At 39.5% G+C, this 19,027-nt stretch overlaps 1 protein-coding gene across 1 annotated transcript in view; it reads left to right on the plus strand.

Moving 5' to 3' along the window:
- Positions 1-9,889, plus strand: part of LOC145992407 (glycine receptor subunit alpha-2-like) — a 43,333-nt gene extending 33,444 nt beyond the window's left edge. Inside the window, exons 10-12 of the mRNA XM_083128788.1 lie at positions 1,448-1,646; positions 7,416-7,611; positions 9,848-9,889. Coding sequence (XP_082984914.1) covers positions 1,448-1,646; positions 7,416-7,611; positions 9,848-9,889 — 437 coding nt within the window. The remainder of the gene's footprint in view (positions 1-1,447; positions 1,647-7,415; positions 7,612-9,847) is intronic.
- The last annotated feature ends 9,138 nt before the right edge of the window (positions 9,890-19,027 follow it).

Genomic DNA, 19,027 nt, shown 5'->3' on the forward strand with positions numbered 1-19,027 from the left:
TTTTTGTTATTTTGTATTATTATTACGAATCACGTGGTACGTTAGCACTGAAAATGCTATTTATATTTTCTATACATTTACATATATCAGTTTAGCACATATTCTACATATTTTAGTTATTGTTACATATAATTTCCATGTTTTCAAATATTTTTCCGACACTATTCTATATTCATGCTAGTACTGCATTTTACCTTATTGTGTTAAATACCAAAGCTTTTCCGTTCGTCTGTATTCTGTTCGTTTTCTTTTCTCTTTTATTTTAACTCTTGACAATAGATTATGCTTTATTAGATTTTCTTTATTTTGCTTCGCTTTTTGTGCCACTTTTGGCTAATTTGCGAAGATGGGGATGAGTGATGATATGATGAAATTGATGAATGGACACTCACAAACATCCGTGCCCAGGCAGAGATTTGACCCCGGGGCCCCAGGCGTCGTAGTGCGATGTTCTGACCACTCCTCCACGGGGGCCGACAATGGATTGCATCTGTTATTCTAACATTAGTCAACAATACAGAACGTCATCTCAAGCTTTCGCGGTGTCATGTAAGCTTAGTTTTGTAATATATTGTTTAGGTAACATAAAATAAAGCTCATTTTCAGGCCCGTACCCAGGATAATTTGAGGAGGGGAGGGGGCAGATCCATAGGCGAATGTAGAAATTTTCTGTGGAAGGGCACAGCATGTTCTGTAAATACACACACACACATATACCGATAACTATGAGGCAGGGTGTTTAGAGAAATTACTGGAGACATAGTGTAATTTAAGGTACATTGATGCTATGTAATATTTTGTTGACTTCTGCATATTTATAGATAATGTTCATGTACTCCATATTGTTTTGCTCATTTCGATGCTACGAATCCTTGAACAAATACTACAGGGGGAAAGAGCCCCCGAACCACCTCCTGCTTCTTCTGGCATAATTACAATGCCACTACACTGTCAGTCACGAATCAGATGACGAGAGGTTTGCCACTGCACGAACGCAACCGACGAAGCCTTTTGCCTAGTTCTCTTTCTTCTATCCGCCCTTCTTATCGCTGCATATGAGAAAGAGAACTCTTCTACAAGGTTAACCAGGTCTGATGTAAGTCCATTTTCTGCTTAGATAGATTACTGGGGACTGGATCTACAGTTTAAAATGGGATGCAAATCTCTGTGTAACGTGCTACCGATGAATATTTTCTCACTCTGAAAAGGTAGTAAAATATATTTTAGATGGTAACTGTCATAAAATCATTTAGTTAACGTAGCGCGCTACAAAGATACTACCGTATAGGGTCATAGGGTTGAATCCACGTGAAGGATTCTTTCATACATTTTATTAACTTGTCATCCATCTCATTGTCGTGGTAAACTAGATAGATAGAAAAAGGGGCTAAAGCAACAAGAAATACACACATCTGTAAAAAGTAACACAAACTTTTACATTTCACAGGAAACTTTTCACGGCTCATCGCGAGGTTCATCATGGAGCGAGATCTGAAGAAGTTCATCCTGTCCGACTTCTTCCCCAGCACAGTGTTCGTGGTGGTGTCGTGGTGCAGCTTCCTGGTGACGCCCTCTGTGGTGCCTGGCCGAGTGGCTCTCATTGTCACAACACTTTTGACTCTTGTCACCATGTACGAATCTAACATGTAGGTTGATGTTTGAATATTCACTTTATGCTTAATTCCTTGATTTGCTTTACTTTACTTCGCTTCTTGTGCCACTTTTGGCTAATTTGAGAATATGGGGATGAGGGATGGTATGATGACATTGATGAATGGACACTCAAAAACATCCATGCCCAGGCCGGGATTCGAACCCGGGACCTCTGTCATCGTAGAGCGATGTGCTAACCACTCCGCCACAGGGACCGGCTAATGTTAGGATGAGTAATGATACTTCGAAACTGATGAAGGGAGGACACTCACAAAGAACACCCATGCCCAGGCAGGGATTCGAACCCGGGACCCCTGCTGTCGCAGAGGCAGTTTAGTATTACCCTACCGGCTTTTAGAACGTGGCCAAGGTAATGTTGGTTAGTAGCCACGAGAGGAGCCGCTTGACCGCGGGTTCCTGCACTGTGAAAGGCAGATCCAATGCAACTCTGGACTCCCACCTCGGTGAGGCGAGGGGCCAACACTTCAAGTTCGCCTAGGCCACCCGCGACAGGTGACATCTAGACTCCGCCCGCCTTGCCCCACTGGCCAGGTCTTTGGGAACCTAGGTGGGGATTCACGGGGTAACCAAGCACTCGGAAGTTGGGATAATCCAGTCCCTGTAATAGTCTCCCGTAAAAATTTTAGTTATGATTTGTCTAACCAATGGAACCTAGTAGAATACATGTAGGAGAGTCAGAAAAACTTGGGTAGACATCACCATATTCTGGACCGGGTGTTTTAGACGCCATTTTCCAAAATGGCCGACAGCGACAATATTTTGCTTTTATTTCCGCTCCTGAAACCGTTAAAGTCATCATTTTGGTGTCTAAATATATGTTTTGAAGGGTGAGGAATCGAATAAAATGGTTCTTGAAGTTGTCTGATTGTTATTTATTTCAGAAAATCTGTTTTTTTGTTGTTATTTTGGAAAAATGTCTAGTGAACTCTATTACAGGGACAAGAGTACTATAATTTTGGTTTCATTTATTACACAATTAAACAAGAGGACTACTTAACTGTATGTTTAGGGTTATAAAGCTGTCAGAACTCAATTATATAATTGAAAATTCTAATAATAGTTTCTGTTATTTACACGTTAACTACCATTTATTGAAAATGGATGAGCAAAGACGGATACCGGTAGGAAATAAACTGGGAGATGTTCAACAGGAAGAACAAAATATATTGTTTGATGTGCAGAAGTTCATTATTTGTCAGACTGTGGACAGTAACAAGACAGTTACCACAGTTAATGGTAGAAAAATAATTCATGAAGCAGCCGACATAAGAGATGACATAGTGGCGAAAAGACTGAAAAGTGTGGCGGCTGAAGAAGTGTTTGTGTATCATGGGACAAACCAGTGCTATAAAACGTATACTTTAAAAAAATGTCTTGATGAAATAGTGGCCGAATGATCGGAAACTTCCATTGCGCAAAGGATGCACTTATTGAGTGCAAAGTGTTTGGTGTTAAAACTGCATAATCAGTAATGAATGGAAGTCATTATGTCAGATCGCTCAAGGGCTAACTGATTCTTGAAGAAGCTATATTGAAGATGAAATGGTCAGCATTTTGGAAATGTAACCCAAAGAAAATTATGCTATTACCATTCAACAAGCCCAGAAATTAAAAATAAGTATTTCAACTAAGAATGTGAAAACAAGCCCAACAGAGTTTAATGAACTTTTAGCAACCTTAGCAGTTTTGTACAATGACTTTCAGAAATTTTTCAATGATTGTGCCACTAAGTCCGAAATGTGCCGATACTGGGATACATTCCTTTACCTGGTAAACTTGTTGAAATTTCTCATAGCGTTTGACAGAGATGGCGATTGGAAGAGCCACCTTCAAGCTATTCTACCTATATTCTGTGAATTTGACAGTATTAACTATTTAAGATATACATCATGGTATCTGGAAAAAATGTGATTGTTAGAGGAACAGCATCCTGAAGTGTATCAGAAATTTCAAACAGGCCATTTTGTAGTGAGGCAAACCAATCGATCATTTAGTGCAGTGTCGCCGGACATGAAATTGGAGCAAACTATCCAACGATCTCGAAAGAGCTCTAAAGGAATAATTGGACAAACAAAGCAAGAAATGTATGTCACTGAATGGGACTTGATGTATCACGAAGTACTAGGAATAAGCAACTGTTTCCGAGAAATACTTGGTGCCAAGATGTTAATGTTTGTGAATGCAGTATTTGAATTTATGAACAATAGAGGCAATCCATATGAAACATCCAGCCAGACCCAACTTCATGATTTTATCAGTAAACAATGTGTACCTAGAGGGGTTGCTATCCGCCTGATGAAAGTGAGAGAGAATGGAGAAGAGAGTTGAGAACTATTCAGAAGTGAACGTTTCGTTAAGAAAACTACAAAACTTTCTGGTGTCATCACGTAAGACTCCCAAAATGATTGGTGAAACAGCAGTGCCTACTCCGAAATCGAAGACAACGCTTGCTTCCCAAAAGAATGATATTGCTGCAGCTGATAGAAGTATACACATAGCTAAAGCACGAGGAGAAACGATGAAAGATATTTTGAAATATGATCTGCTGCCAACTAATATGTTATTAGATGATATTGGCTACACAACGAAACCTGTAAATTATCTACTGTTGTCTGAACTGGAGCAAAAAACTAGATCCAACTGATTACTGTTTTCAAGAACGTGAAGTCATGAATACTGCTGTCGTAGTTGATTTTATGTCACAAGTTCGCCAACTCAGAACTAAGTGTATGGGAACTTTTAAAAGTATATTTGATAAAGTCTGGACTAATGCAACTCAATACCACGGAACTAAAAGAGTGGATTTTGTATTTGACAGCTACATCGTGCAGTCACTAAACGAAGAGAAAGAGAAAGATGGAGACCTGCTGATCCAATTGAAATGATGACAATCTAATGGGACACACTTATTACTATACAGATGGACAGATTCTGGTCTGCAAGTAAAAACAAACAGCTGTTTCAATTGTCCGCTGCTACCGGTTTTATTGAACATGCAAGAACGACTAACTTCACTACAGTGATAAGTGGAACCATCACAGGAGACAATGATACCAGAGATGCCTTCATAGTTATGAACAAGGAATTTCGAACTTGCTCTGACCTTCAGACCTTTGTAGGAGAAGAAGATTCCAGAATGATACTCCATATATTCCATGCTGTTCAGACAGGCATAACATACCTCATAATATCGTGCGTCCATTTCGATCTGCAGCCGAGAGATCGGGAGAAGCGTGGCGGGCGGCACTGACGGAGATGCCGACATTTGCGGCCTGAAATGCCCGCTTATTTTTATGGACATATGCAGACATTTATATAAATATTGCAAAACGAGCACTAACCTGTGTTATAAGAGTATGGTTTTAATTTTAGTAGCTTAGTGACTGTATGTGCCGATGATTTTGACACGCCCACCTCTTGTGAAACACGGCGTAGAGGTTTGTTTGGAGAACGTTCTAACGCTGCACCAATATCATCGAGTTTTGCTTCGGTTAGAATCCGTCGTTTTTGCTTAGGTGTTTTAAAATTTAACGATACAGTTTCTCGTAATTTAAGGACAAGATGTCTAACCGTATCTCTGTGTGGAGTTGAAACGCACGGGAATTTCTGTACAAATTACCTACACACGTCTCGACACGAGTTTGTTTTCACGTAGGTACGTGTCATACATAAAAAAATCTTTGTTCTAACGTGAATCTTGCGGCTGGCATTCCAATCGTCTCACTGACACGTCACACATACACACTACAATAACACAAACAAGTAACTGCAAGTAACCAAGAATAACACTCTTGCGCACAGTACGAAATTAACACGCTCTTGGTTTACATTGCTCGCCACTATATTTACAACTCTGTCTTCATCTAGTCGCGAAGGAACAAAAAACTCGAGCTCGGAGATTTCGGATTGCAAGGAAGCTCACGAACACTATTGACTTTTAACGGTTTCTTCTACAGCGTAATCTTGATACAGTGTTGCACATTCAAAACCTCCAAACGATCCCCATCGGCACAAAACTCTTTCAAGGATATAAACTTAAGCAGGACGTTACTGGTCAAAACTATGATTAAAATGTTTTATTATCTGTGGCTTTTAACATCGTTTCTAAAGCGTATTTTTTTGTGTATATAAGAGCAGAACTTGGATGAATTACAGAAGAACTTTTGCGTGTTATAACACAGGTTAGTGATCGTTTTGCAATATTTATATAAATGTCTGCATATGTCTATAAAAATAAGCGGGCATTACAGGCCGCAAATGTCGGCATCTCCGTCAGCGCCGCCCGCCACGCTTCTCCCGATCTCTCGGCTGCAGATCGAAATGAACGCACGGTATTATCTAATGACACTGATGTAGTTGTTCTCGTCCTTCGATATATATTTGAACTATTCACGAAAAGATTGGAAGAAATGTGGATTAAAGTGGGAGTGGGTGACAAAGTGCGTTATGTACCTCTACACACTCTGGGGAGAAAACTAGGAGCTACGCTTTGCAGAACTTTAATTAAGGCACACATCAATACAGGTAGTGATGTTACAAGCAAGATAGGAACAAAGCTATCTTCACTGAAAGCATCAACAGAAAGATTACTAACTGAATTTGCAGAAGAAAATACTCTGTCTGAAGAAGCACTTGATAAAGCAGGAATATCTTGTTCAAGTTTTACATCCGTCCGTCCTCAAAGTATAAGACATTTGATGAGCCTCGTTATTCATTACACAAACACATATCTTTGCTACCACCCTCATCTTTCTCGAAAAGAAATGGACATTTGAGAAGATTTTTTTTTGTTCTGCAGAAATGCTTAAAACTTTCACGAAGCTACTTTCCTGATGGAACCCTGCAACCAACCGATTATGGATGGTGAAAAGATGCAAATGGCGTACTAAAGCCTGATATCTGCCTTCATGGAGTGCCTTCTGAGTTACTAATACAGTGTACTTGTAAAGCATGTGCTACTAGTAGATGTAAATGTCGTATGATATATTTACCATGCTCTGAGTATTGCAAATGCGGCGAAGAATGTAAAAGATAGTGTGGGAGAAAAATAAGAAATTATCATATTATTATGCAGATTGTTGCAATAACTTGTAAAAAACATTTAAGTTCAGAGTTTTTATAATTACCATGTGTATTTATTAGAATATAATTTTTTAATGTGTGCTTTATTTTATTTAAAAATCCTCTATATTGTGTAAATGTAACTTTACAAATAATTGTAGTCAGTATTTGTTCATATTATCCTTTATAAATGAAAAAAAAAAACAGATTTTCTGAAATAAATAACAATCAGACAACTTCAGGAACCATTTTATTCGATTCCTCACCCTTCAAAACATATATTTAGACACCAAAATGATGACTTTAACGGTTTCAGGAGCGGAAATAAAAGCAAAATATTGTCGCTGTCGACCATTTTGGAAAATGGCGTCTAAAACACCCGGTCCAGAATATGGTGATGTCTACCCAAGTTTTTCTGACTCTCCTACATGTATTCTACTAGGTTCGATTGGAGAGACTAATCATAACTAAAATTTTTACGGGACTCTATTACAGGGACAGGAGTAGGACCCTGAACCACTCGTACGACGGAGGTTGGTTCCCTACTGTTTGCTTTTTCTTTGCTAATCCTAAACCACCAATTTGCTGCCTTAAAAAGTATTGTAGTATTATTTTAGTACTGATGTTGCTCTCAATTTCTACACCCTATAGGTAATGACAGCATACTTTTTTCCTTAAAGATCCAGTGCCCCTCCATCTGTGAACATCCAAAGCCTGAACATCTGGCTTCTGGGCTGCATCCTGTTCGTGTTCGGGACCCTTGCAGAATACGCCTTTGTCCTCTTCATGGTCAGGGAGAACTCCAACAAACCTGCAGAGGTTAAGACTATCAAGATTCTCAGCTCGCCCTTCGTTCCCTTGAACATAAGGAAAGAGGTAAGGGAAGACTTAAGGGGAGAAGGCACTCTCCCCCTCCTAAAATCCTAAAAGAGAAGAAGGGTATGTATATATAAATATACAAAATATTGTTTATTCCAATCTTGAACCGAAAATGTATTTTAATTCGGCGTTACTGATCGTCTGCCACAAAGGGTGTAGGAAGTAATTTCTATATCCTGAGTCTATGGTAAGAGAAGATATGTTGGGGATGATATGGAAAGAGTTTGTTTGACGTGTGGACAATTGTGCCATATTAGAGGCATTATTGTCTTTAGATAGAGCAGTCAAACATACAGTGTGATTCAAAATGTAGCGCACAAATTGAAGGAATGCATTGAGAGGTCTAAATATAACTGTTTTACATAGGGCTAGTCTGTGATTCTTATAAATAGTAAGAAACCACATATCAATGACGCAATGTTAACTTGTGCAAAAATGCAACTACTGTCGGATCAAAAATTATATAGATAGTAGAGTTTGAACTCGAATTTAAACTTAACCAGTAAACTTACATTAAAACGAGTTATATCAAAATATAGCTTATTCAATTCTGCGTTAATTTATGCTAACCAATTTTTTTCGAGTATGCCTTCTATTTTTTATGGTCGTGAGAACAAAGAAATGACCAGTTTTTTTGAGTTTTGAAAATGATCGCTCTCTTTGAAATTCTGTAATTTGAAATCTGGTTGTCCGATCGTTATTAAATTTTAGCAGAGTGCAGGCAGAAAGGTTCTAAACACAATTATTAATTTTCAGGTTTTCAAAATAAATTTTCCAAAAAACAGTTTTTAGCAATTTTGCGAAACGTTTTCTTAGTATTCGGTGGTCCTACAAATACAATATTGGTCTTGTTTTGAAGCCCTTTGCATATGTTTTTAAAATGCATTATCATTGTCAATTCACATTCCGAAACCAATTTTATACAGCTTTTTATTCATCGGAGTGAAGCTGTTCGGGGAACTTGGCAACACGGCACATAGAGATGTCCGTTGAACCTCCGAATCTGCCTTGTTTCTTTTCACTATTACTGTGAAAAATAACACACTATTTTTATTATCTTTTCAAAGAGTCGATATCCGGTGAAGGCACATAACGGTTCGGATCCTACTTTAAACTGTAGGTCCAGTCCCGATTAGTCTTACATAAAGTGGACTTAAAACACCAACTCAACCAACAAACTCTTTTGAAAGAATTCAAAATAAAGCATTGCCCTATATGGGAAAGTGTTGTTTGGCCCTTGGAGAAAGGACTGCTTACGCCCATGCATATCTGTAGACAAGGTGCGACTTAGCGCCTTCCTGTTTGACGCCATCTTTGCACTATGAACAAGCATCACTATACCCTGTCTCAGTTATCACTGAAGCAGGCCCTCGCATGGCGGCATAGAAGAGGGAGAAATCGAGTGGGTAGAGCTAAGCAGTACACGCTGCTGAGAAGGTAACTATAGTCGCTTCCCTCCTCCTCCACGCAATTCCGTTCCTCTCACGTGTTCATTGGTGGAGCCGTCTCGCGTTACTACTTGCGCAGAGACTTGTTCTCGGTCGCCTTCTTCAGAGATAGCTGGGATAGAGTTTACCCAAGAAATGTTTGCACCAGAATGAGAATAATACTCCACAGTCTTCTTTGATGTGCTAACACGCTTCTTTCTTGGCTGTTGGGGGGAAAAGCTAGTGTAGAGACCTCTCTTCATGGAGCGTCAGGAGGATAGTAATGAAACACATAAATTAAATTAGTTTTTCGTAAAGTGAATTTCTATTTCAGGAACATATCACCTCGATAAAAAAAAGGCAGTCATGAAAATCTCAAGCACTAAACACTGTAGGCTAGTTCGTTGTGTGACCGTTAAAATGTGAGGTGAGGCGAAACTCACATATCCTTCACACTCTCGTTTCAGATTTCAGAAGAAAAGCATCAAGAGCGCGACTGCTGCAATTTGAAAGCAATCATATCCAGGACGCAAATCTACATGAGCAACCCAGCTTGGACACGACATGACAGAATTTCCCTCCTTGTATTTCCAGTAGCTTTCTTGTGCTATTCCTTGGTCTACTGGATTACATTTCTCAACAACAGGCACTACAACTTATCCACTGATGAGTGCATGTAATTAAATGAATCTCTCACCACGCTTGGATGTCTGCTACCAAATGAAATTAAGAATGCTTGAAATGGAATGTAGATGAAAACACATTAAACATATATTGTGTGAGATATTGTTTTCAACTTATTCCAGTATATTGTTGATTTCACCCACCACGAAGTGGCTGTTGCTTAATGAATCAATCTTCCTGCAAGAGTGTATGTGTGTGTGTGTGTGATTTCAATTGCAAATACTAAATTTCCTTCACTGCCTAGTGATTACACACAAAACACCATAGTAGTGTAATTGGTAATAGGATGAGCGCAAAAATTATACAAATGAAGAGCTCATATGATTAAACAGATTGATTTGGCTATACTTAAAACAATGTCAAGATGTCTATATGAATCAATTAACCAAGTGTGGCACACAGTTAATCTAAAGAATCTTGAGCCCTAGTGTACAAATGAAGAAATCCACAGTGTACAAATGAAGAGCTCATATGATTAAACAGATTGATTTGGCTATACTTAAAACAATGTCAAGATGTCTATATGAATCAATTGACCAAGTGTGGCACACAGTTAATCTAAAGAATCTTGAGCCCTAGTGTACAAATGAAGAAGCCTCAACAGATTGATTTGGCCATGTGTGCAAAAGCTACATCTGTGAGATTGTTGTCCATAAGCTTGTCAAAAATATGCCCTTCTTGATATTGTTTTGGCTACACTTAAAACTAAGCCAAAAATGCTCATAAGAGCTTTTGCTTACACAGTAGTATAATGTAATATATGCTTAAATACTTGTTGCTGTTATGTTAATATGTTACCTGGAATATGCTCAATATTTTAATTGGACACCAGGCCCAACTTCTAGAATTGCTCTGTGACTCTCTCATCTCTTACATCATAAACATATGATTTTTCACCTATAAGAATAACACTACATATGGTGTCATCAGGGAGTGTATCATGGAATTCACAGATAATTTTAATGTTTGTCCTGTCATTAACCACAACTTGTTTTCTTTTTGAGGTGTTGATGACAAACATGGGTCTCTGTGTTTTGAATTCATCTGGTGAGTAATACATGTCGGTATTGCCAGTAGTGACCCTTTTGTATGCTGTAAATGCTTCATATAATTTAAGGAAATCATCCTTGGACATGTCTAAATTATAATTTTCACTAGGGAACACCTCATTTCTGCCATTTTTAAGATAAATGTTCTTGATGTTGCAGCTATCAAATTTACTTGAATTTTTTTTCTTGATTATTGTGTCTTCCAGTCTGAAACAGTACCACCACAAAATCCGGCATGTCATATTGTATACTGGAGAATGAATTTGTAGCATCAAACTCATAATAGCTACCAGTGGCAGGCTTCTGCACACATTGATATGTATAAAATTGTAAAGGCACCTGTGGATTTTTTAGGATATCTGCTTTATATTTAAGAGCATAACTGGCTTCATATTCAACAACTGGAATTCTTAGCTCCATAGTTTGAATAAGGCATTTGCCTTCATCAGGTAGGGTATTAGGCAGAGCTTCCCCAGCAGGGTTTAATAAACTGTACCTCATCAAAGAATTATTATCATTGGCAGCTCTTCTAAATGTAATTCTTAAACCACAATTCCACATAATATCTTTGTAATCTGAGAAGAATCCTGGCAACAGGCGCATAGGAAACAATACTGTGTGGCTTTTAGATATAATTTTATCACCAGCCTCAAATCCACCTATTTTGTAGTAAGAAGCCTCGGTCTTGGATAATTTTAGTGTGGCCAAAGCTGTAGAGGTAATACCAGGGTAATTTACTCTGTTTATAACAACACCATGTTTTCTGATCTCAATTTCAGAGAACAGATGTGGCACAAAATTGTCTACCAATCTTATATTTGAATTTTCCGGATAATCTGTACCATCGAGCTTTACAACATCAAATTTGATGTATAGATCTGCTTTGTGGGGGTGTATAAAGCCATCTCCTACATCAAGATCAACCTCAATCTCTGTGTTGGGTTGATTTAAATTTGCAAAAGTCCTCCTGTTTGGGGGGAATGATTGTAGCTCATAACTCTCAACATTTTCCATTTTTTTGTATGTATTTTTATTTAAATATTAATTTATATGATAGCAGTTGTTGTGGCTCCAGCAAAATCAACTAATTCTTCTTTTTCATTAGTGACCATCAACTCAATATAATCTATTCTATTATGGCACACAGGAAAATATAATGTTGGTGATGGAGTGTAGATGATCGGCTCCATAAATTCAGAGTTAGGTTTGAATGTTGCAATGATGCCAGTTTGTTTGTGAGTGCCTATGCCATTTGATTTGGTGATCATACCCTCGGCCACATTACAGTGAATATTCAGAGTCTCTCTGGCTAAGAATTTAGGTATATTAATAGCAGTGTGTTTGATGGCTGGTTCAAGTTTTGTGTTGTTCTGGAAGCCCAATAGCTCTCCTATAGTACCCAGATCCACTGTTTCTGTAGCAGACACAATCTCTACTCTGTGAGTGACAGAATTTTGAGTTAACACTATACCTCTGGGTAACTGAGCATTTAGAGTAGATAGTTTATACTGCCCTGGAGTGATGACAATGTTTTGCTCACCAACTGCAATCTTGTTGTTGTGGTGTGTAATATTAGGGATCAAGTACATGCCATAAAATGCTCTGAGAGCTATTGTTTTGGGATATACTATATCATCATGTAATCTGAGTTTCAATATTGAATTTTGGCTGGTGAGATGGAATACTCCCATGATGCTTCAGATACCACAAGGCCTTTTGAAAATCTTCAATTGATGGTTTATTTATTTGAGACAGATATCTAAGAACAGATAAACACAGATGTCCACAATTAACATCTTTGAAATTTTGAACACGGGCATTATTGTAATAAAGATTAGTTGATTTTAGATATTTTACTAAATTTTCAGGTGGAACACCTCCAAATGAATCAAACACAAATGCCTCATCTTTTAAATATTTAAGATAACAGATCCAGTGAATGTCCTGATTTTTGTACTAGTAGTGTAGGTGGCCGGGTTCTGCAACATCATTTGCGGTTCAGTGTTGCCAACTCACCCCAAGAATATTTCACCATATGATATTTTACAGGCGAAGCTAACCTACAAATAGGAGTTGGCAACACTGACTAGTCGGTTCACCAACGTCAATTGCGGTTCAGTGTTGCCAACTCACCCCAAGAATATTTCACCATATGATATTTTACAGGCGAAGCTAACCTACAAATAGGAGTTGGCAACACTGACTAGTTGCTTCTCAATGTCTTGGAAAACGTCTTAAGACAAATATCTTAATCTTTAAGAGTAAATATGCCTTCTACACCAACCCTGATTTTTTGACCTCTAAGAAAATCGCACCAAAACCTTAAAAAACTCACTTTCTCTCCACGTTTCGCGTCTCATTTATTGCGCTGACGATGTTTCACAGCGCAGAAAAGCAGTGATGAGTAAATGCACTTTCTCATCCTTGAAGGATGAATGCACCTTATCGTAATCTTCCAAGTCTCGGGGACACCAATGTTTGTATATCGTGACCTTTGTAAACCTCTCTCGGGAACGATGTGCCACACACACGCGCGCGCGCCTATCTATCATAGGTAGATCACGTTCCGCGCCTCATTTATTGCACTGACGATGTTTCGCAGCGTAGAAAACAGCGCCAAAACATCAAAAATTCACTTTACTCATTTGGCGTTCACCAAAACCTCAAAAGTTCTGGTTAAATGTTTATATATCGTGACCTTTGTAAACCTCTCTCGGGAACGATGTGCCACACACGCGCGCGCGTGCTCATTTATTGCGCTGACGATGTTTCGCAGCGAAGAAAACAGCACCAAAACATCAAAAATTCACTTTACTCATTTGGCGTTCACCAAAACCTCAAAAGTCCCGGGGCCAAATGTTTATATATCGTGATCTTTGTAAACCTACCTCGGGAACGATGTGCCACACACGCGCGCGCCTATCTATCATAGGTAGATCACGTTTCGCGCATTTATTTGTTGCGCAGACACAGCGTGATGAGTAAATAATGCACTTTCTCATTTTTGAAGTACGAATGCACCTTATCGTAATCTTCCAAGTCCCGGGGCCAAATGTTTATATATCGTGATCTTTGTAAACCTCTCTCGGGAACGATGTGCCACACACACGCGCGCCTATCTATCATAGGTAGATCACGTTTCGCGCATTTATTTGTTGCGCTGACACAGCGTGATGAGTAAATAATGCACTCTCATCCTTGAAGGATGAATGCACCTTATCGTAATCTTCCAAGTCCCGGGGCCAAATGTTTATATATCGTGATCTTTGTAAACCTACCTCGGGAACGATGTGCCACACACACGCGCGCGCCTATCTATCTATCTATCATAGGTAGATATTGTTAAATAAACATTAATATGGTAAATATATATATACTTATTGTATTTAGTTTTTCGGTATCGAAAAAAAGCGACTGTCATATCGTATTTGAAAATATTATGCTTTTGCCTGTGGATATCTAGAAAAATGACAATTTTGTTTTCTCTCTCTCTGCGTGTGCTATTAACGTTGACACAATGACACAAATTCAACAATACGTAGGCCTTGGGACGACGGAAGTTATACTTCCTGCCCTACTGACGTATACAACTCGCCTCTCTGCGTGTGCTATTAATGTTGACACACTGATACAAATTCAACAATACGTAGGCCTTGGGGGGCGACGGAAGTTATATACTTCCTGCCCTATTGACGTATACAACTCGCAAAAAATGATGTGGTTGAAATGTAGAGGGAGAATCTTCTAGAGCGGATTGTCTCGGATTTCTATTGGTCCACGTTGCGTTGGCTAACATTTTACTTTTGACCTCATTAGAAAACCGTATAAAACTTAAAACGCTATAGGAGAAAGTTCTGTTTCATTTTGAACGTTAGTGAAGAGCATTTCTGCAGTATTTTCCAAAAGTAAGTAACTTTGTTTTTTTAGCTTGCATGAGTTGGCTTTGATTTATAAGTATATTTGAAGCATGCATCTTGGTAGCTGGAATATTTTTTTCTTCTGTGTGCCGTTGTTGGTAGGTAGGAAATATGTGTGCGGGGCATATTTCAAAAAAATAAATATGTTAAATTGTTAGAGGAAGGCAAGAAAAAAAAATAAAGGAGAGTTGCGTGTTTTTGTTATCTAGTGGAAGTACTGTATGATTGATTTGATGTTTCAAGTCAATTTTATGCACAGTAAGGCTAATCGGGACTGGACCTACAGTTTCAAGAACTACTTGTGCCTCCACCGGGTATCGAACCCGAGATTTCTTGATTACAAGACAACGATGTTTTTTTATTGTTTTTTTTTGCTGCGCCATAGCAGAGGCTAGTGGAAGTACTGATTGATTTGATGTTTTAAGTCCACTTTATGCACAGTAAGGCTAATCGAGACTGGACCTACAATTTCAAGAACCACTTGTGCCTCCACCGGGTATCGAACCCTTGATTACAAGGCTATCGCTGCACCATCGCAGAGGCTAGTGGAAGTACTGATTGATTTGATGTTTTAAGTCCACTTTATGCACAGTAAGGCTAATCGGGACTGGACCTACAGTTTCAAGAACCACTTGTGCGGGTATCGAACCCGAGATCTCTTGATTACAAGGCAACGACGCTACCGCTGCGCCATTGCAAAGGCTAGTGGAAGTACATAGTTATTCGAATCTTATTTATTTAAAATATTTAGTTTTTATGTACGCTTATTGATATTAAACCTCAAATTAAACAAAATCTGACAACTATATCCAATTATACTTATGGCTACAACGAGCATTCGCAAAAAAATAATGGCTTGAGATTTTTTTGCTACGTAAACAAAATGGCCGACATGCCAAATATGAACAGGCTATATAGATTTGAGAGATGGATAGAAAAAAAAAAGTTAATTAAAATGTAATTTCATGATTGCAACACGGAACTTAATGATTGATTCATTGATTTAGTTTATTTTACTTCGCGTTTTGTACCTCTTGGCTAATTTGCGAAGATGGGGATGAGTGATGAAATGGATGAATGGACATTCACAAACAACCAAGCCCGACCGGGATTCGAACCCGGGACCCTTGGCGTCGCAGCGCGATGTGCTAACCACTCGGCCACAGGGTCGGGCAAACACGGACATACATAAAAATTAAATGTTTGGTGCTGATCACATCACACATTACCAACTATGTATTGGACTTCCCATATGCACAGATATGAATTTATTTTTGCTTGTTGTAGTGCAAATATGTCGTCTGGGGCCTCCTCTATGGCTCAGTGGTAGGTGGGTTTGTATTCAAGGGTTCGATACCCGCTGGAGGCACAAGTGGTTCGGATAACACTTTAAAACTCTTTAGGTCTAGTTCCGATTAGCCTTACTGCACATAAAGTGGACTTAAAAAACACTAACTCAAATGTTGTCCGGTTCGGGTGACCTGGACCTACAGTCTAAAATATCATGGTATTATTATTCCTGCAATTATTTGCAATCTTGGCCAGAGAGAGAGGGGGAGGAAAAAAATAATATTTTGTTTCAATATCAAGCCTATATTTAAATTTATACATGTGCGCATGCGCGCAGGGGGTAAATTTCATTTTTTTTTGATCGGGTGGGTTGTAAGTTAAGTGAACATGTAGGAAAAGTACTGGTATATTGATTGATTAATTGATTTAGTTTATTTTACTTCGCGTTTTGTACTTGTTAGCTAATTTGCGAAGATAGGGATGAATGATGAAATAGATGAAAATGGATATTCACAAACAGCCAAGCCCGACCGGGATTCGAACCCAGGACCCTTGGCGTCGCAGCGCGATGTGCTAACCACTCGGCCACAGGGTCGAGCAAGTACTGGTATATACATAGATCAAAGTTACATGGTTCTAGGCCCCATAGGAGACGAGAAAATCAATATCTTGGAAAACGTCTTAAGACAAATATCTTAATCTTTAAGAAAGTCGACTTCCGGTATCTCAAGATGTTACTTCCGGTCTGTCAAGAAAATTTTCTTAAGACAAAAATCTTAAGACGTTTTCCAAGATATTGATTTTCTCGGCTCCTAATTGAGCTAGGATGATGATTTTAGGTTTGTTGGATAGGATTCGACGAGAACTATTGGACTAGCAAATAAAATCGATTCCACCCCCTCAAGTTTCTGAAATACAGACAATTTTTTATTTTTTTGAGAAACTTGATTTGCCGGCTTAGTTATTACTCTAATTCGAAAATTTTAATAGCATTCGATACAAAATTAGAAGTACTCTACAACCTATTGGAGGGAAGATGACTAGTGCCTGCTGTTTTCGAGTTATCTTGGATTAAAATTTCAAGATGTAATTTCTAAGATGTTTTGCAATTCATAAACTATGGGTTGTAGGAAAACGATTCTTGCTCTCTCTGCTATTGCTCGTCGAATACTATAAACATAAACAAAGCTTATGGTTTAATTTTAAAAAAAATGGCGACCTTAAAATAACTCTGTTTTCTGAAATTATAATTTATACTTCATACGCCAAGAGGGCTGAGAATTAGAAAAAAAAGATTGTTTGGTAGAATTATGTACACATAATATTTTTGTGTTTTCTATACACAAGCTTAATTATTTTTTTTCCAATTATTTACAGGATTCATTAAGAAGCAAGAAGTAGCATATACATAAATAGCACACACCAAACCCAGCACCATCGCGAATTAGCCTTCCAAGGTTTTTTTATTGCACAGCATTTATTTTGTGGCACTCTACTATATATATAAAATAACATACCCCACAAATATTATTTTTTTTCAACAAGATGCAATCGGTACAAATTTGCCCTACGTGTGAAACTGGTGTTTCAACTAAATATTTCCAAAGGCACTGTCGTACCTGCGCACCTGGTAAGCGTGTGACCGCTAAAAAACCATGTCCCAGGTGCGACAAACATATTACTATTAATAATTTGAAAAGGCATATAACATCATGCAAAGTCGTCGTCGGAGCACCTGTTCCACAACCGTCGACCAGCTCGACCAAGAGGAAAGCGGAAGCCGACTCGCCACCATCCGCCAAACGTGTCAAGCATGTGGCGAAAGCGAACCAGTCTGCTTTCCAGCGTTTGTTAGAGGACTTTCTTTTTACTTCGGAGGGCTCATGCGACGTGCGTAGCTTTTTGGAGAACGTGCAAGCGCAAATTATTTCCATCCTCGGCAATGCGCTTGCAACGCACTCCACCAAATTCTACGCATCGCTTTGTTGCTGGTACAAGAAGCCGTCTGATGAAATTTACAGCTTCTGCCACAACACCAAGGCGAAGACGCTGCATCTGGCGGATGTCGACAACCTCAAGGTCATCTACAACAAGTTTGTCGAGGAGCTGGTGGCAAAGCAGGAGGAACATCAAGCCAAGGGCTCGGGGGGTTCGCTGTGTGGGGAGCTTCACGAACTGCGCGTTAAATTTTGCAAGTTTGTGCCTCTCTCCGCCTCCAGCTACGTCTCCTTACCACGTGCTATTGCAAAAAAGAAGGCCGTCCTGAACATTCAGAACAGTGACGCCAAGTGCTTCGTCTGGTCGGTGCTGGCAGCGTTGCACCCTGTCGACCGGAAAAACCAACCACACCGAGTTAACCACTACCTACCCTACGAGCCAGAGCTGGAAGATGCGATGGCTGGGATCGCCTACCCGGTGGCACTTTCGGATATTCGCAAGTTCGAGGCCCGTACACGCAACCCTCGGTTGGCCATCAACGTTTATGGCCTCACCGACGAAAATGTGGTGTACCCCATCCGGGTGAGCGACGTAGACGACGATGGTGCGCAGGAAATTCACCTTCTGCTCATCAAGGACGAAACCCATCACCATTACACCCTCATCCGCACCCTTTCTCGGCTTGTTTCAAGCCAACGGAGCAAAGACAAAACCCACATAGAAGTTTGTCGCAGGTGCTTGTCTATATTTCGTAATCGAGAACAGCAGTTTTACCAGCGCATCAGAGGTTCCAACATCGCTGTCGAGAAGCTCGCTCGCCACAAACTTTATTGCAATGCCAACGAACCTGGGGTGGCAGTCTTGTCCAAACCTGGCGACGTGGAGTGTTTCCGCATGCATGGTGCTATGGTAGAGCACCCCGCTATCATCATCGCGGATTTCGAGGCCTTCCTCAAACCCCTGTCCACTTGCGATCCCGATCCCGAAGTTTCCTCTACTACCCCTTACCAACTTCACGAGGTCTCGAGTTATGCTTATGTTGTGGTGTGGCGAGACCAATGCATCGCCTCCGAGCCCTACGTGTACCGTGGTCCCGACGCAGCCAAAC

Source organism: Lepisma saccharinum, chromosome 9 (assembly GCF_977018435.1).
Source record: "Lepisma saccharinum chromosome 9, izLepSacc3.1, whole genome shotgun sequence".
Taxonomy (NCBI): domain Eukaryota; kingdom Metazoa; phylum Arthropoda; class Insecta; order Zygentoma; family Lepismatidae; genus Lepisma; species Lepisma saccharinum.